The sequence below is a fragment of the Mastigoproctus giganteus genome, chromosome 2 (genome assembly GCF_048544385.1).
Source record: "Mastigoproctus giganteus isolate SK-2022 chromosome 2, ASM4854438v1, whole genome shotgun sequence".
Taxonomy (NCBI): domain Eukaryota; kingdom Metazoa; phylum Arthropoda; class Arachnida; order Uropygi; family Thelyphonidae; genus Mastigoproctus; species Mastigoproctus giganteus.
Window position 1 is genome coordinate 108,960,420 of NC_143576.1, and position 18,239 is coordinate 108,978,658.

At 37.3% G+C, this 18,239-nt stretch overlaps 1 protein-coding gene across 1 annotated transcript in view; it reads right to left on the reverse strand.

Annotated features, from left to right (window-relative positions):
- LOC150089487 (transient receptor potential cation channel subfamily M member-like 2) overlaps positions 1-18,239 on the reverse strand; it is a 933,932-nt gene that overhangs the window by 799,518 nt on the left and 116,175 nt on the right. Inside the window, exon 5 of the mRNA XM_090390003.1 lies at positions 14,836-15,031. Coding sequence (XP_090246129.1) covers positions 14,836-15,031 — 196 coding nt within the window. The remainder of the gene's footprint in view (positions 1-14,835; positions 15,032-18,239) is intronic.

Below are 18,239 nucleotides of genomic sequence, written 5' to 3' on the forward strand. Positions count from 1 at the left end.
TGGAACCAAGGGGTGCTCTTACGAAGAATGGCTTAAGTTTTGGAAATTACAGTGTCTGGAGACTAGGCACCGGCGAGGTGATCTAATAGAGGTGTATAAAGCCTTGAATGGTTTGAGCATGCTGAATGCAGATGGGATTCTTCCTCTTGCTCAGAATAATTGCCTGAGAGGGCATAAATTGAAATTGAGTAAAGACGGTTGTAAGATAGAGGTGCGGAAATTTGCCTTTAGCCTGCGGGTAGTTGGTTGGTGGAATAGACTTCCATCCCTTGTTGTGGAAATTGATAGCCTAAATAAATTTAAGGCTCAGCTGGACAGGTATTTCGAATGAACGGAGGGGTGAAGTGGAAGTGGTTTTTTTTTTTTTTTTTTTTTTCCTTGGCTGATGCTGCATAAGCTTGCTTTCTTGCATCATATGCCTATGCTAATGCTAAGAGATGGAAGTCTGTTCCACCAATCAACTACCTGCTGGCTAAAGGCAAAAAGCATTAGGCTAAAGGCTAATGCTAATTATTTAGCATTAGCATTAGCAAGGGCACATGATGCAAGAAAGCAAGCTTATATAGCATCAGCCAAAAAAAAAAAAAAAAAATCATTTCACCCATTCACTTGCTCCAAATATTTGTCTAGTTCTGCCTTGAATCTGTTTAAGCTATCAACTTCTACAATGACAGATGAAAGTTTGTTTCAGCAATCAACCAACCACTGCACTGTGATCATGCAGATAAAGGAACCACCTACTGGTTCCTTTATCTGCAGATTCTTAATGCATGAAGAATCACTACTGATAATCAGATCAAGAGTATTACTCCCTATAGCTGCCTCTCAAACATGCTGCTGTAAAAACAATCATCCAATAAATCTACAAAAGCCTTGCTAGTGTGCGAGTGACCAACCCACAAATTCCAATCAATCCATGGGAAATTAAAATCCCCCATTATAAGACACTCTGATTTACTGGCCCACTCTATTTCTCTGCACAACTGCTCATTATACTCATCAGGTCTATAACAAACACCTACTCTCATTTTTCCTTTCCCTAGTGCTTATATCACACCAAACAGACTGAACATTGCATTGTCTACCAACATCAATTGGAAGCACTTCCTTAGATTTTATGTATTTCTTAACTAACAGCATAACCCTCCTCTCTTTCTGTTTTGTCTATCCTTTCTGTACACATTGTACTCCCCTAATTCCAATTCTGCACTGCTTATGTCTGTGTGACACCACGTCTCTGATATACCAACAATATTTGCCTTTGATGTCTTGACTAGCACTTCAAGCTCATCAAATTTATTAGCTATATTCCTAACGTTGGTATACTACTCTTAGTTACCCTAACACAGTCCATGTATTTACTGGTTCGACTATGACAACCAGCAGTTCCCCATTTCCCCATTTCCTTGCTTTCCAGGCTGCTGCTCAATTGCATTTCAATAAAAGCAGTGCAGGAATCACTTTCACCCCTGCCAGCGGCTACTGTTAGTCTATTATTCTGTGTATCCCCCCCCAAGCTAGTAGTTTTCCATCCCACCTAATTGTGCCTCGATAGCATCAGAATATATTCTTGCACCCTTTCTATTTAAGTGTATCCCATCCCTATAGAAGCAGTCTCTCCTGAGACTGCTTAATATCATTATATCATTATAATATCATTCATCAATACACAAAACAACACTGGTCCCAACATGCATGAACCCAGGCGAACTCCACTAGTAACATTCGTCCAAGAAGAGCAGTGTACATTGATTACTCTCTGACGTCTCCCACTCAACCATCCCTTTCTTCATTATAGCAACTTACCTTAATACCATGCCACTCCGATTTGTACAGCAGTCTTCCAAGTGCAACAGTATCAAAAGCGTTCCTGAAATCCAAGTACATGATATCAAAATTATTTTTTCATCCAGTTCCTTTGTAACCATATCATAATATCCAATCAAATTGGTCAGACAAGACCTCCATTTATCAAACCCATGCTGCCTAGAATATCCTGCAATGGTTCTTTAACCTGTGACTCCATTATTTTCTCCAGAACACAAGTTAAACTAACAGGTCTATAATTATTTGTGTCACCTTTTGAACTCCTTTTGTGAATTGGTGATACATTTGCACACCTCTAGTCCGTGGGGAACTCCCATAAGTCCAAGGAAGGTCTCATAATTATGGCAAAGGGTTTTCTTGCTTCCTTTGCTGTCTCCTTTAATATAACTGGATAGAATTTCTCCTTCACTTTGCTCTCAGTTATTAAAAAATCATTTAGCTCCCTGTTAGAGTTTAGTTAACTTCTGTCCTCCGCTTCATTACAGAATTCATAAGTGAATGTAGATGCAATATACTCATTCAGTTTGTCAGCTACCTGAGCATGATCATCAATAGCCAACCCATCTATGTTAAATGGTTCAATCTGATTCATACCTTTCCTTCTACAATTCACATAAGTAAAGAACTCTTTGCTGTTGTTCTCTGCATCCTTTGCCAAAGATTTCTCTTAATCTGCCTTTGCCTGTATTACCTCCTTTGTGACTCGATTACAGACTATTTTATATCTGCCATAAGCTTCTGTGTCGCCTGATAATGTATATGCATCCCAAATATTTTTATACTCTGGCACAAGCCTCATTAATTCATCTGACATCCATTTAGGCCTAAACCTTGAAGTATTTCTTAGTTAGTATGAAAAGCTTATTAGCTTCCAAGATTAAGTCCCTGAAGACTTCCAATTTAGAATTCAACATTGGTAACATAATCAGTTGATCCCACTGCATAGAATTTAAAAGCTGTCTGAGATCCCTGTAGTCACCTTTAAGAAAGCAAAAGCCCTTCCCTTAATGGTACTTACATTTTTAAGTAAATTCCCCATCAGTACATTGTGATCACTGTCACCAGTGGTTCCTTTATCTGCAAATTCTTAATGCATGAATAATCACTGCTGATTATCAGATCAAGTGTATTACTCCTTCTGGTTGCTTCTTTTTGAAAACAGTCATACAATAAGTCTTGCTAGTGTACAAATGACTAACCCACAAGTTCCAGTCAATATCTGGAAAGTTAAAATCCCCCATTACAAGACACATTTTGATGTACTGGTCCACTCTATTTCTCTGCAAAACTGCTTATTACACTCATCAGATTCATTAAGCCTATAACACACACCTACTCTCATTTTTCCTTTCCCAGTGCTTACGTCACACCAAACTGAATGAACATTGCATTGTCCACCAATGTCAACTGGATGCACTTCCTTAGATTTTATGTGTTTCGTAACTAACAGCATAACCCCTCCTCCATTCCTGTCCTGTCTATCCTGTGTACAGAAAGGATGTCTATCCTTTCTGTACACACCGTACTTCCCAAATTCCAATTCTGCATGGCTCATAACTGTGTGAAACCACATCTCTGATATCCCAATAATATCTGTCTTTGATCTCTTCACCAGAATTCAAACTCATCAAATTTATTATCTATACTCCTAGCATTGTTGTACATGCAAGTATACATGCACCTGTTCGTACTCTTTAGTTACCTTAACACAGCCCATGGATTTATTTGTTCCACTGTGACTCCCAGCAGTCCTGGAAATCTCCAGCACCTTGCTTTCTGCTCATTCTAACAGAAGTAGTGCAAGAATCACTTTTGCCTCTGCCTGCGGCCACTGTTAATCTTTTAGTCCGTGGATCCCCCCCCAGCTAGCAGTTTTCCGACCCACCTAATGCTGCCTCGATAGCATCAGAAAATATTCTTGCACCCTTTCTACTTAAGTGTACCCCATCCCTGTAGAAGCAGTCTCTCCTGTCAACAAGCTGGAAAAAAATGCTACCCCATGAGCCTTGCACAATTTCTTCAGGGCTGAATTGATTGATAAGGCTCTCATCATACACTCCCTCCTGTAGTATCTAAGCAAAATTGAAACGCTTTAACATTCAACCCTAACTCGCACTTTTTTTGCCATTCACTGACCTGTACTTGTTGAGTAAATCTGCAGATCTCTTACTCTTAATGTTATTATTTCCACCATATACAACAATATCACCTTTTGTGCCATTAAAAGATATCTGCTGTACAACATCATCAACTTTTGTTCCAGGCAGACATACCCTGGTCCTGTTCCACCTATTCTTCTTGCATAGTATATTCCCCGTCTCCCTGACAATAGAGTCACCAACAATAATCACTTTGTATAAAGCAATGGTCAGGCCACACTTTGAGTACTTCGTACAGGTCTAGAGGCCTCATTTTAGAAAGGATGTAGAGTTGCTTGAACGAGCACAGAGAAGGGCAAACAAGATGGCTGAGAGGAACAACGGGGTGTGCTTACGAAGAAATACTTAATTTCTGCAAGCTGCAATCTGATTGAGGTGTATAAGGCCTTTAATGGTTTGAGCAGGCTCAGTGCATCATATGCTTCTACTAATGATAATCTAGTAGCAGCCCAGACAAGACCTTCTGATTAAGATAACCCTCCACTCCTGGATGGGCCCATACATCATTCCACAAATTGAAGACCTAACAAAGTGCCAAACCAATTCTCGGGTAAGATCTTCTGTTAATACACCAGTAGTTAGTCATACAACCCACTTCCTCAAATAATATGGGATTCCCCAATGCAGTTAATGTAAGTTCCAGACCCCTTTCCACCACAGAACAGAAGACATCAAGTTTAGGCTTAAACTTCACTCCAACACCCAAACAAATTCCATACCTCAATTTTCTAGTGCAACTTAATACTAGCCGACCGGGCTAGCCGAGTGGGTAAAGTACCTGCCTGGCAACCCAAAGGTCGCGGGTTCGATTCCCGCCTCGGGCTTGGATCAAAGTACTGCAAAAACCTTGGGAGGTGCAATATGGCCACAGAAGCCGATGCGCCAACAACTACCAAATCAAAAAAAAAAAAAAAAAAAAAAGCAACTTAATACTAGCTTCCAAAACATAAACACCAGGAACATAATCAAGTTAGAAATCATAAATGCTCTGCACAAGTATAAATATGAACAAACTTAACAAAAAATATAACAATCTTCATCAACCCACAGGAAAGTACTAAAACAACTTAAGCAAGACAGAAACACACACTTAGCAAAGATGATAAAGGAAATGCAGCAGTATTCATAAACATTGAATATTATAACAATAAAATTCTATCCCTATTAGCAGACAACATCTATAAAACCATCAACACAGATCCTATCAATTCTGTAGCTAAAAAGACAAGCTTCTAATCACACAGAACAAAATTATTATGACATCACCACAAATAAATTCTACCATCAAATTCGGAGCACCCAACATTGTTTTGCTAACATCAAAGCACACAAAGCTAATTTTTCCATCAGACGCATTGCTAATGGTAGAAACCATCCAATTCAAAATGTAGCACAATGGCTTGTAAAAACCATCACACCAGCCTTGCCTACAAATCCTAGAATGATAAAAAAAAAAAAACTCACAACATTTATTCAAGTGGCTAGGAAACAGTAACATCAATAACAAAGATCTAGTTTCTTTTGACACTGTAATACGTTCACTAATGTCCCATTAGAAGAGACTAAAATTATCTTCCATCAAATACTACACAATCAGAGACACACCACTTTTTGCCACCAGTCCCTAGTTATTTCAGAAATTCTCATCTTAATAAGTCTGTTGACAAGAGAAGGTTACTTCAGCTTCAAAAATAGCCTATATAAACAAAAACAAAAAGTCTAATAATGAGCAACCACTCACTCTACTACTAGCAGAGATTTTTATGAACTCCTTTGAAAACAAGGCCATGGAAAAAGCTGCCTTAAAGCCTGAAGTTTGTATTAGATAGGTAGATGATGTCCTTACCATTTGGCCACACAACATTGAGGAACTCAACTTTTATTTTCATATCAATAGCATACATCCACACATCTTGTTCAAAATCTAATTAGAAGAAAATAAAAAACTACCATATTTAAACCTACTACTAAGCAGAACCAATAACACAAATTTATAGAAAACCTACAGACACAGGATCTATCTACTGATTCTTATACAACCATCCCTTAAACATAAAAATAGGTATCCTGAAGGGCTTCTGAAAGGACCAAGCTTTAAGGGGTGAATTCCTACAGATAACACACATTTTCAAAAAATGTGCATATCCACTAGATATCCACACAAACTCATATCAAAAAAGATAAAATGCACAACAAAAAAATTCTCTAACAATACACTAAATGATAATCCTGACAAAGATAAACAATTCATCATCATCCCCCATACACCTTATATCAACGAAGAAATAGCTAAAATTGCAAGAAAACAATATTTTTTTCCAGGTACACAAAAATCCACATTAACTAAAAGACACTAACCTCCCATCTTGACCTCCCCCTCTCCAAGACCCTCACTACTAAAAATCCTATATATCAGCTGCAATGTAGATATTTCCCCACAACTTACACAGGGCAAAGCAAAAGAAAACTCACAGTCAGAATAAAAGAACACAACGACACCAAAAAAGGCAGAGTAACAACTTCGGATCCAGCTTTCCATACATGGAAAGAGGACTGCACAAATGGGCATTTTCCAAAACATCTGTAATGGTGTTACCGTAACCAGATACCATAACTGTAAACTCTACAAAGAAGCCTTTCTAAAAGGAGCCGCAGATAACATTAACTGCACCAAAGGAATTCAGATTGAAAACAGCCACATCTTTAAGAATAGCATCCTAACCCAAATTAAAAATATGTTTAAACTTCTGAACTGCAACCAACCCTACTAAACAATCCCCCCACAACTAACGAGTGCACTATGACCTAGAAACAGAAGATCTTGACTAATATTAAAGTTTCCCAACTAGATAATTCAGTTTATTAATTAAAATTTTTATCATATTCTATTTTAATTTAAAATAATCTAATTTATTTTATTTTTCAAATACCATATTGCCTCATCTGAAAGGCAATGTTATGGACAATGTTAGCAGCAATGTTCTGCATTTCAAGGAAGATTTCACAGCACCTTACACAAAAACACTTTAGCAACTTCTTATAGTGTGGCCAGAAATGTGTAATAACTTCCCTAATCTTCACCAAACCAATATCTATAGTAATATTACCCACACAAGTAAACCCTGATATCAAGACTATAGAAATAATAGGGAAGTTAATGAACTACATTCTTGTCCACCAAACCACTTGGCAATGAGATTAAGTAAACAACAGTACATATATATGTTTCACCCATAAACATTTCAACTAGTTCTTGTGACCTAAGTGGACTTTTATGACAGCAACATTGCAAAAACAGCTGGTTAAGTGCTTACTTATTGTTAACGTATATAAAATTAACTTTAAAATAAAAATTCCTTGAATTAGATCTGAATTTGATTTACTAAAAAATTTTAGAAATTTAATTTTACTAGAATTTTTAAGAATTTTATAATAATAATTCTTAGTTACTGTCTTTGCAGTCACTGAAGAAGAGTGGTAAGAAAATATCATGAAATGTCCGATTTAATTATATACATATTTCCAACTTGGAAATAAACATAATTAAACCAACGTAGGTTTGAGCACTTTATTATCTTTGAATATCAAGCTTACTGACTGGTTTGTCCATCATTGTCTCTGGATCACTGGATGCTCTTTCCTTCTGAGAGAGTTTAAACTGGAGGATTCCTCACGTGAACTAGTGACTGCAGCCTCTTTTTTTATCTTGGTCTTAATATGACCCAGCAAATGGATAACTTCATTAATGCCACCATAGTTTTCATTAATGAATACAGACGAATACTTTTTCTGAGCACTGTTCATTAGAACTCAGAAAAAAAAAGACTATTGCAAGACTACAGATGATTCATAAGTATGTTACCACTGTAATGGTGAAAAACATAAATATAAAACATTATAAACTGTAATTTTTTTTATTTATACTTATTTGTGCATTACTGCACAGAAAAATTAAAAAAAAAAAAAAAGGAAAATAAGAAAAAGTGTTGATACTCAATATGCAAACTAATAGCATCAATGCATCTTTCAAACTGCTGGAAACTGTAGCATTTAATGCAGCTGTGCGCATTTCTTTGGGAATTATTTTGATAACAGAAGGACAAAATCTGTCCTTTAAATTACTGGCATCACAATTCGTGATGTCAGTGATTTAAAGGACAATTCCAAAAATGTTGTTGCATATACCCATGCTTGACCAGATCCCAGCAAAAATCACATGGAGTAAAGTAAGGGGACCATGAGAGCCAGTTCAGAGATGAAGCAGAGCCAATCTAGCAACTTCCAAAAGTGGTGTCTGGACAGGCAAACAAAGTGTGGGCAAAATGTGGGGGAGTGAGTGCCATCCAGTTGAAAGTATCCATGCACTAAGATAACGAGAGGTAGTGTTCATCGGAGGCATATTCTTACAACATGTTGAGGTAATTATCAGCATTAACTGTTTTTTCCTAGAATAAATACGGTCCAATCACTCTCTCGCTAGTAACACTACACCAAACATTCGGCACCTCCGTAGCCAGGTGGGAAGGAGCAGCAGTGTGTAGCACACACTTCTTGATTAGACCAGGGTTCGAGCCCGTCACCACCAAATACGGAGGAAGCAGAAAGGTCAGGGAATGACCTTTCTGCTTCCTCCGTATTTGGTGGTGGCAGAAAGGTCAGGGAATGACCTTTCTGCTTCCTCTAGATCACAAGCTCCGCATATTCCCGGAGCAACATGGCCTTAGTTGCTGATGCTCCTAAAAACCAAATAACAAAAACAACAACCAAACATTCACCTTGGATGAGGTTCTCTCATAGTCACGTACATAACAAGAGTTTTCTGATCCCCAAATGACACTACTGTGCCAGTTCACCTCCCAAGCTCACTTTCCAAAAACATAGAATGTTGCCTCATCTGAAAGGCAATGTTATGGACAATGTTAGCATCAATGTTCTGCATTTCAAGGAAGATTTTACAGTACCTTACGCAAAACACTTTAGCAACTTCTTATAGTGAATGAAGAATTTGTATGTAATATGGCCACAAGCACAATTCCTGAATTGTGCTTGAGGCCATATTACATACAAACCTGTATAACAAACCTGTTTCTGCAATGATTTAGAAGGCAACATTAACATGTATCTTGAACTTTGTAAGAATTTTAATCAGTGATAGCTGTGTTCAGTCAACCACTGCATGGAACAATACCAGGATTTTGATTTTTTTGATTTGAGTTGGATTTTATTGGCGCATTAGCAACTAAGGCTATAATGCGCCAAGACCAGGTAATATATAAAAATTTACAATACCAGGGCACACACTTTTCATTCATTCTCTGAAAAGTAAGCTGGCTTTAGGCAGCAAAGTAAGCTACAAATGTTGTTCTTGTTTATAATCCGGCATGACCACCAGGTCACTGGAGTTTACAATAAAGCAATCAATACAAATGTTAATCGTATTTAGCAGTCACGGGCTTGAATCCCAGTCCACTGAAATATCATGTGCTACTGCACTCTTGGTCCTGACCACTAGGCTATATTGGATACATAATTTTTTGATGTTCCTTTAACATAAGTCTATCAGTCATTTGTTTCCTACTCAATCAACAATCTGAAACAAAAATACTCCCATGAGCGGTAACATACTTACGAATCACCCTCTATAATATTAAAAAACCCTGGCAATAAAGGAATTTTTACATACACGCAAAGGGTGCTCTCAAACATATTGGCTAAACTTCAGGAGCATTTTCTAGAGGCAATGTGGAACAAAACACCTTAAACCACAGGTCAATTACTGTTACTAAACACTAGTGTAATATAGCAATGAATACAAAATCAATGTTCAATTAACTACTATTATTATCACCACGAACATTTACAAAAGTGAACATGTAAGTTAATAATAATAATAAAAATAATAATAATGGGTATACCCCACTCAACCTAAGCGAGGAGTCCCCTCCCATCCAGAAGGCACAAACAAAGCTAGAAAGATGGGCAAAGAAGACACTCCATAGCAGACATTACAATGACCTCCATCAAGATCACACAGATAAAACTGCTCCCAATGCATAGCTCATGAGCAGGATGCTCTTCCCCAAGACTGAAGGATTCATGCTTGCCATCCAAGACCAGGTAATCAATACCAGGAACTATACAAAATACGTTGCCAAGAAGTCCCGGAGTGTCCAATGACACATGTTGATGATGCCACCTGGCCTCAGAAACAATCCAACACATCACCGCGAGATGTAAGGTGATTCTACCCAGACTCATAGATACAACCAGGTAGCCAGGATAATACATCAGAAGCTAGCAAGGAAATATCAGTTGATGAAAGAAAGTATACCATACTATAAGTACGAACCCTAGGCAGTACAAGAGACCCCAACCCACAAGCTATACTAGGATTGTGCCATAATAATGGATAAGACAATCCTGCACAACAGACAGGACATAACCCTTGTGAACAAGAAGGAAAAGGCTACTTATCTGATTGACGTAGCAGTACCCAACACTGGTAACCTCGAGAAAACCCATGGGGAAAAAATCAGGAAGTACACGAACCTAAGACAGGAGATCAAAGAGATGTGACATATGCAACAAGTAACGACCATCCCGATCATCGTGTCAACCACCAATATGCTGCCAAAGACCCTACATAACAGCCTAACAGAGCAGTTCGCTTGAATGATAAGGCACCCACAGACAATCCCGAAGTTTCTCACCGAAGGAGTCACGTAACTGAAGCCTAGCAGCAATAGGTCTCACAGTGAACACCTACGAGGAACTCCAGAAAGTTGAAATCCTGAACACCTGTAGGATAGTCAGAGAGCTTCTCGACCAACAGTAACACCAGACGTAACAACAACCACCCTCTGTACTTAGGAGTAATATGTATCATAAGGTGGAATCCCCAGTCAGGGAGAAAAGAATACAAGAAGAAGAAGAAGAAGAAGAAAACCATGGAAGAAAACCAAGGATGTACAAGAGATGAGAGAGTGGGAGATTCGAGAAGAAGTAAAACAGTCAATTAGGAACACCCACAACTGAACCCCAGGATTCATAACATCCGCAACTACTGCTCTGCACTGCTCTGCTAGGTGCTTGCACACACAAGCACCTAGCAGAACAGTTCGTTTGAATGATAAGGCACCCACAGACAATCCTGAAGTTTCTCACCGAAGGAGTCACGTAACTGAAGCCTAAAAACCAAGATACAAGAAACCTGGTGAAATACAGGCCAATCACCTGCCTCCCAAAGATGAACAAGATCCTGACCAGCTGCACAACCAAGAAGATATCAGACCACTTAGAGAGTCAGAACATAATAGCCGAACAGCAGAAAGGATGCAAGCAGAAGAGCAAATGATGTAAGGAGCAATTGACCATAGATGCTGCAGTTATGGAGCAAGCCTACAAGAAGCATCGCAACTTATACACAGCCTACATCGATTACTGCAAGGCCTTCGACTCTGTACCTCACAGCTGGCTAATAGAGACCCTGAAGATCTACAAGGTCAATCCGATAGTGACAACCTTCCTAGGAGCAACAATGGAAAAATGGAGTACCGCCATTAAGGCTGAAAACATCACAACCAGACCAATCCCCATCAGAAAAGGAATCTTTCAGGGAGATGCTCTGAGCCAACTGCGGTTCTGTCTATCACTCAACCCGCTATCCACCATGCTTAACGGCAGCAAGTATGGATATAACCTCAAAGAAGGAAGAAAGAACCTGTACACCCACTTGATGTACATGGATGACATCAAGCTCTATGCGGCAACTGAGAAGCAACTCCAGCAACTACTCGGATCACCGAAGAATTCAGTGAGGATATCAAGATGGAATTTTGTCTAGACAAATGAAAGACCCATGCAGTGCACCAGAAAATTAGTCGGCCAAAAATACCAGCTGCTGACTGGTAAAGGAATCAAAACTATGACAGAAGGAGACCTACAAATACCTAGGGATGATGTAGGCTCAGCAGTTAGAGCACAAGGAAATCAAGAAGTGCTTTACCGAAAAATATCAAGAGAGACTCAGAAGCCTGCTGAAAGCACAATTGAATGGAGGGAACACAGTTAAAGCCATAAACGCCTATGCAGCTCCATTACTAATATACTCCTTTGGGGTCATAGATTGGACTAACACCGAGCTAGAGGATATTATGCGAAAGACAAGGACAATGATAACCAAGAGCCACTAACATCACCCGAAGTCAGCAGTGGAGAGACTAACAATAGCTCAGAAAGAGGGAGGAAGGGGCCTGATTGAGCAACACAAAACAGTGATAGTCAACCTGAAGGATTACTTCAGAACAATGCAACACCACTCCATCAGGCCATAAATGACATACCCCACTCAACCTAAGCGAGGAGCCCCTCCCGCTCAGACGGCACAAGAAACAAAGTTAGAAAGATGGACAAAGAAAACACTCCATGGCAGACACTACAATGACCTCCATCAAGATCACATCAATAACATTGCTTTTCTTATGTTTCACAAGTGGCACGCTCTTCCCCAAGACTGAAGGATTCATGCTGGCCATCCAAGACCAGGTAATCGACACCAGAAAGTATAGAAAATACATTGCAAAGGAGCCCAGAATGTCAGATGACACATGTCAACGATCCAGCACATCACAGGGGGATGTAAGGTGATCACCCAGACTGTGTACGCTCATAGACAACCACGTAGCCAGGATAATACATCAGAAGCTAGCAAGGAAATACCTGTTGACCAAAGAAAGTGTACCATACTATAATAATGATAATAATGAATAAGATGAATAATGAATAAGACCATCCCGCACAACAGACTGAACATAACCCTTGAAGACAAGATGGAAGAGGCTACCTACCTAATTGACATAGTGGTTCCCAACACTAGCAATGTCCAGAAAAACCACAAGGAAAAATTAGAAAGTACACGAACCTGAGACATGAAGTTAAGAAGATGTGGCATATGCAAGAAGTAACGACCATCCTGATCATCATACCAACCACAGGTATGGTGCCAAAGATCCTACATAGCAACCTAGCAGCAATAGGTCTCCCAGAGAACACCTACAAGGAACTCCAGAAAGTCACAATCCTGAACACCTGTAGGCAGAGAGTTCCTCGACCAACAGTAACACCAGACATAACAACCACCCTGTGTACTTGGTAGCAGTACCCGTCATGGAGTGGAATGTCCCCCAATCAGGGAGAAATAATATAAGAGCAACAACAATAATAATAATAAGCACACTAAAGTTTCACTTAACCTTCACTTCACTTCACCATCATCAACTTACGAGTATGTATAAAACTAAATACAGTTTTCAAAATGATTATTTCATGACTGCATGGATGTTGCCAGGTGTATCACTGAAGGTCTCTACTGCATGGTCAGTTCATTTCTGATGCCAACAGTGGCTTCATTTATGGTCTTCACCAATGGGTGCATTTCTGACCTATCACGGAGGTATACCAGAGGCTTAAAAAAACTCTGGAGGAAGAAATCAATGGGTTAAAATCAGTGACCAACCTGGAAATTCTGCTGATCCATCTCTACCTACCCATCTTCCTTGATAGTACTCATTCAAGAACTCCATAACCTCTCTGCTGAAATGTGGAAGTGTTCCAGTGTTCCATCATGTATCCACTTCTGTCCACATGTTGCAAGAGCATCCTCTAAATACAACAGTAATTCATTTTCCATGAAATTCCTGTAACATGCATAAAATGTGGTCCAAGCAGGTGTTTATCCAAATCCACACTTGCTTGTGAAGCTTAGACAAAATACTACAGAACATATAAGTAGTTGTATTTTATTTTTATTATTAATATTTTTTTTCGGCTGGTGCAACAAAAGTCTACCATACAACTAAATACTAATACAACATAAACAATCATTCCCTTTCATATTTAGTTTCCAGTTAATAAACATAAGAAGGGAAGGAGGGGAGAAAAAAAAAAAAACACTTCAGTCAAAATCCTGCTATTCCTTTAGTAATTTCTATAATAGTAATTCCACTGTACTACAATCTAATGGTTGTTAGTCCGGAAATTGCTTTATTTCTCTGCAGTATTTTGATTCTCTGCAATATTTGATTTAAATACCATAAGTCAAGATCAATGTCATGGTTGGTAATGATCCTCAAGGCAACTTTAATAATAGATGGCATCACTCTTCTTAATTCTGTTTCAACTATAAACTAATCAAGTTTCAAACTGGTAAATGGTCAACCACTCAAGAAATATCATTCAATAGATACTTGACAGCAACAAAGTTCCAAGATCTATACAGATCCAATTCTTATATGTATGTAATCTCAGAAGTGAGAGGAGGAATAATTATCATACATTTTTTGGATACACAGAATGATTCTAAATCCATCCCACTAATAATACAGTATTAGCATCAGAAACACCTAAGAAAACAGACAAATTTGATATGCATACATAGTAATCAGTTGAACATGAGACTCAAAAGTATCTCCTAAAAATGTAAGGCTCCATCACTTTACATAAATCTACTTTCAAGTTGCAGAAGACTCTTATTTATGCAATGTCACAGTGATAGATAATGATCCTTAAATCCTATTTATATTTTTTTAATTGAGAATGATGTCTAAAAATTTATCCACTGTGGAACTCTAAATCAGTTAATTATTGACTGATATTCGAACCTGTAGTCCATTGGACAAGCTGGACAGAACATATTCAATCTTTAAAGAATTTACCTTTAGACCAAAAATCAAAAAATAATTGGCACAGTCAATATCTAATTAAAATTTATATCTAAATTTAAAGCACAATCTAAATAAAAGTTTTTCACACTGGTATACATAAAGATTTTTAAAAATTTTGGCATGAATACCTGTGGAAGAAGCTGACATTTTGGTTTGTTCTACTGAAGAAGACAGATACTGTTCTAGACGAAGAAGGAAATAATTAATCCCAGTTTTATTCACTGTGCTATCTTTAACAATAATAAAATGAGAGTGGTCTGAATTAAGATCATATTTACTTTCTTCTGGTATGCTTCCCTCATTCTGAATTTCAATGCGAAACTCCTATAAAAATAAATATTATAATTATATTCAGCACACTGTGTGCTTAATAAACAAATGATGAATAAACAGGACATATAAATAATATGCTTCAATATATGCCAGATGTATAACAAAGAAGGCAGCATAACTACCTAGATACCACCAATAAAAACAAAGTACATCAAGCAATATTTTTTGAAAATTTGTTGGAAGAATGATTTTTTCAAAGATGTTGTAAATTTGTTGGAAGTTAGTAACCTCAATTCCCTGTCAAAACCCAATTTTAATGACACTTTATATTCTCAAACGACAGTTTCAAAGTAATCTTTATAATACCAGGAATATGATCTGCCAGTAATGTTTATATAATATAAATTTTTCATTTATACATGGCCAATCCATTTATCTATTTGCCAATATTTTTATTGGCAAATAGATAAATATTTACAAGAATCTGAGATAAAATGAAACATATAAATAACTGTCTTCACATTTATATTTACTTTTTTTAAAAGAAATGTATTCTTAAATATAAATTTTAATTTTTTGAATATACATTTTAAGTTTATGACACTGTTAAAAAAAAAAAAAAAGGTTAAAAGATTTTTGGAACTAAAAACTGGATTCCAGGATGATTAATTATAAACATACATCTGTAAAATTAATAAATACGGTACAGTCCCGATTATCCAAGGTAACCTCAGATAAACAGGACTCTGACTGAGGGAACCTCGGATAATCAAAAACTCAGATAACATGGAAGGTTTGGTAAATTATTATTAAATTAACTGGATTTGAATATATTAACGTAATGATATACACTATTTTCAGGTCAGGCATACTTACTGAACATAATGACTTTTAAATTATATGTATAATAAAACACTTTTAATTTTATTTACAATTGTTTTATTACAAAAATTTAAAAAAAAAAAAAAAAAAAAAAAAAGAGTACATATATAAAAATTACAAGCCATAGACAAGAAAAATGTACACTTACAGTCATTAGCACAACACCTTAATATCATATTAAAAATTCCTTAATGGGTTTCTGCTTCATAGAAGCTCCTCGCTTTTAAGCTGCTATATTTTGTAGGCATCTAAGTAACAAAACATTGGCAGGTGTGGTATCCTCCTGCTATACAATATAATGTAAAACTGACTCAATAGCATTTAGACCTTCCATGTGTGTAATTTTTTTGTAGTTTCTGTGCACTCTTCATCTTCATTTTCATCTTTTTGTTCGTCAACGACTCATCATGTCATCAATCATTTCCAGCTGTTCATCATAATTCATCCACTCTTTAATATAGTCTGTAGTATGAGTGTCCGAAACAGGACAGTTATTGGCTAGTTCTAGAAGGGTTTCCTCACCTCTTTCATCTTCATTTGCACCTCGTTCTCGTTGGCTTCGTTTTGGGAGCATAAAATATTTTTACAGGATTTAATAAGAGATGTTTTAACATCGTCCCATGCTTCTGCCAACTAGTAAATAACATCCTTGATGTTTATTTTTTTAAGATTCTCAACAACACTGGACCCTGTTTCAAGATTTTGAAGCAGATGTTTTAAGAGACATCACCTATAGTTGCATTTCAGTCTCCAAAACATGTTGATCTAGAGGTTAAAGAAGGGATGTCACATTAGGTGGCAAAAACAAAGTTTCATGTCACCAAACTAGTCCACTTTTGTCTGGATGGGATGGACATTGTTTAAAATTAAAAGTACTTTATGGGGAAGTTTCTTTTCGTTAAAATATTTTTTGCTAGGGGAAAAAAATTGAAATAACAGGAAAAAAAATTTTTTTTTCCCTGTTATTGAGATAATCTTTATTTCAGAGAAGCACTGAAAGATAAATTTATAAAACTGAGAATAATTTATTATTCAGTGTTTCTGAAATAAAGTTATCTATGATGTCATTAAAGTTCATCTATTTCAAAAGGTTACTTTCACATCAGCAACAAGCTGTTAAATGGTCTTGCAAGTATAGCCTCTTAGTTAGTATTAGTCATATAGTGCAAGGAAGCAACAGGCTTTTCCTGCACCAGAAAAAAAAAAGAAGAACAAGCAGATCAGAAAATACAAATTATGCGCTTCTCTCCTTGTGTAAGTAACTATCTATTGACCTCAGAATTCTTCAAACTGTCAGCCTCAACTACCTATGGAGACAACCTGTTCCAGTAATCAACAACTCACTGTTAAAATAAAACTTCCTACAATTTAGTTTAAACCTCTTTCCTTGTAATTTGAATGGCCTGTAATACTGTAATTCTTTATATCAGTGAAAATTCTGCCTTCATTCATTTTACTAACTCCTCTCAGAGCTTTTTAAACCTCAGTCAGTTCCCAAGCTCTGTAGCCCACATAATCAGTCTTTTCTCATATGGTCACACTTTTGCCAATCTCACCAAGCAAGTTACCCATCTTTGGACCCTTTCAAGAAGCTCAATGTCTTTTTCAAATGAGGTCTCTATACTTAGACATAGTATTCCAAGACATGATCCCACAATTGCCTTACACAATGGGATTATGACCTGCCTATCTCTACAGGATAATGTTCAATAAATCACTGATAGGACACCATGGGCTTTCCTGGCTGCCTGCTCAGAAAACTTCACATCTGCCCATACAGTAACTCTCAGATCCCTTTCTTCCTGTAATTTTTAATTCAACCCTATCAAGTATATAAGTTATTTTGGGGTTTCTATTCCCCAAATATAAGACCTTGCACCTTGCTGCATTAAAACATAGCTGCTACTTTTCCGACTATTCTTGAAGTTTGTTCAAGTCATCTTGAAGGAGCACTGCTTGGCACTGATCATTAATGACTCTTCTAATCTTTACATCATACACAAATTTTGACATCACATCCTTTATCCCTTCATCGATGTTGTTTATGACAATCAAAAACAATAGCAGTCCAAGAACTGATCCTAGGGAGACCCCACTTCTGATGTTACACCAATCTGAAGAACATCCATTAATCACAACCCCTGCCTTCTGCCCTTCAGCCATCCTAGAATCTTTACAGCAATCCCAGCATGTTCCACCTTAAACAGTAATCTCTCATGAGGGATGAGTCAAATGCTTTGCTAAAATTCAAATTCAAATGCTTTGCTCAAACCATGTTGTGTGTCCTTCAGAATGCCATTTCTATCTAAATGTCCCTGGATTGCTCTCTTTAATCATTGCCTCTTAAGATTTTCCCTACCACTGAAGTCGGACTAAC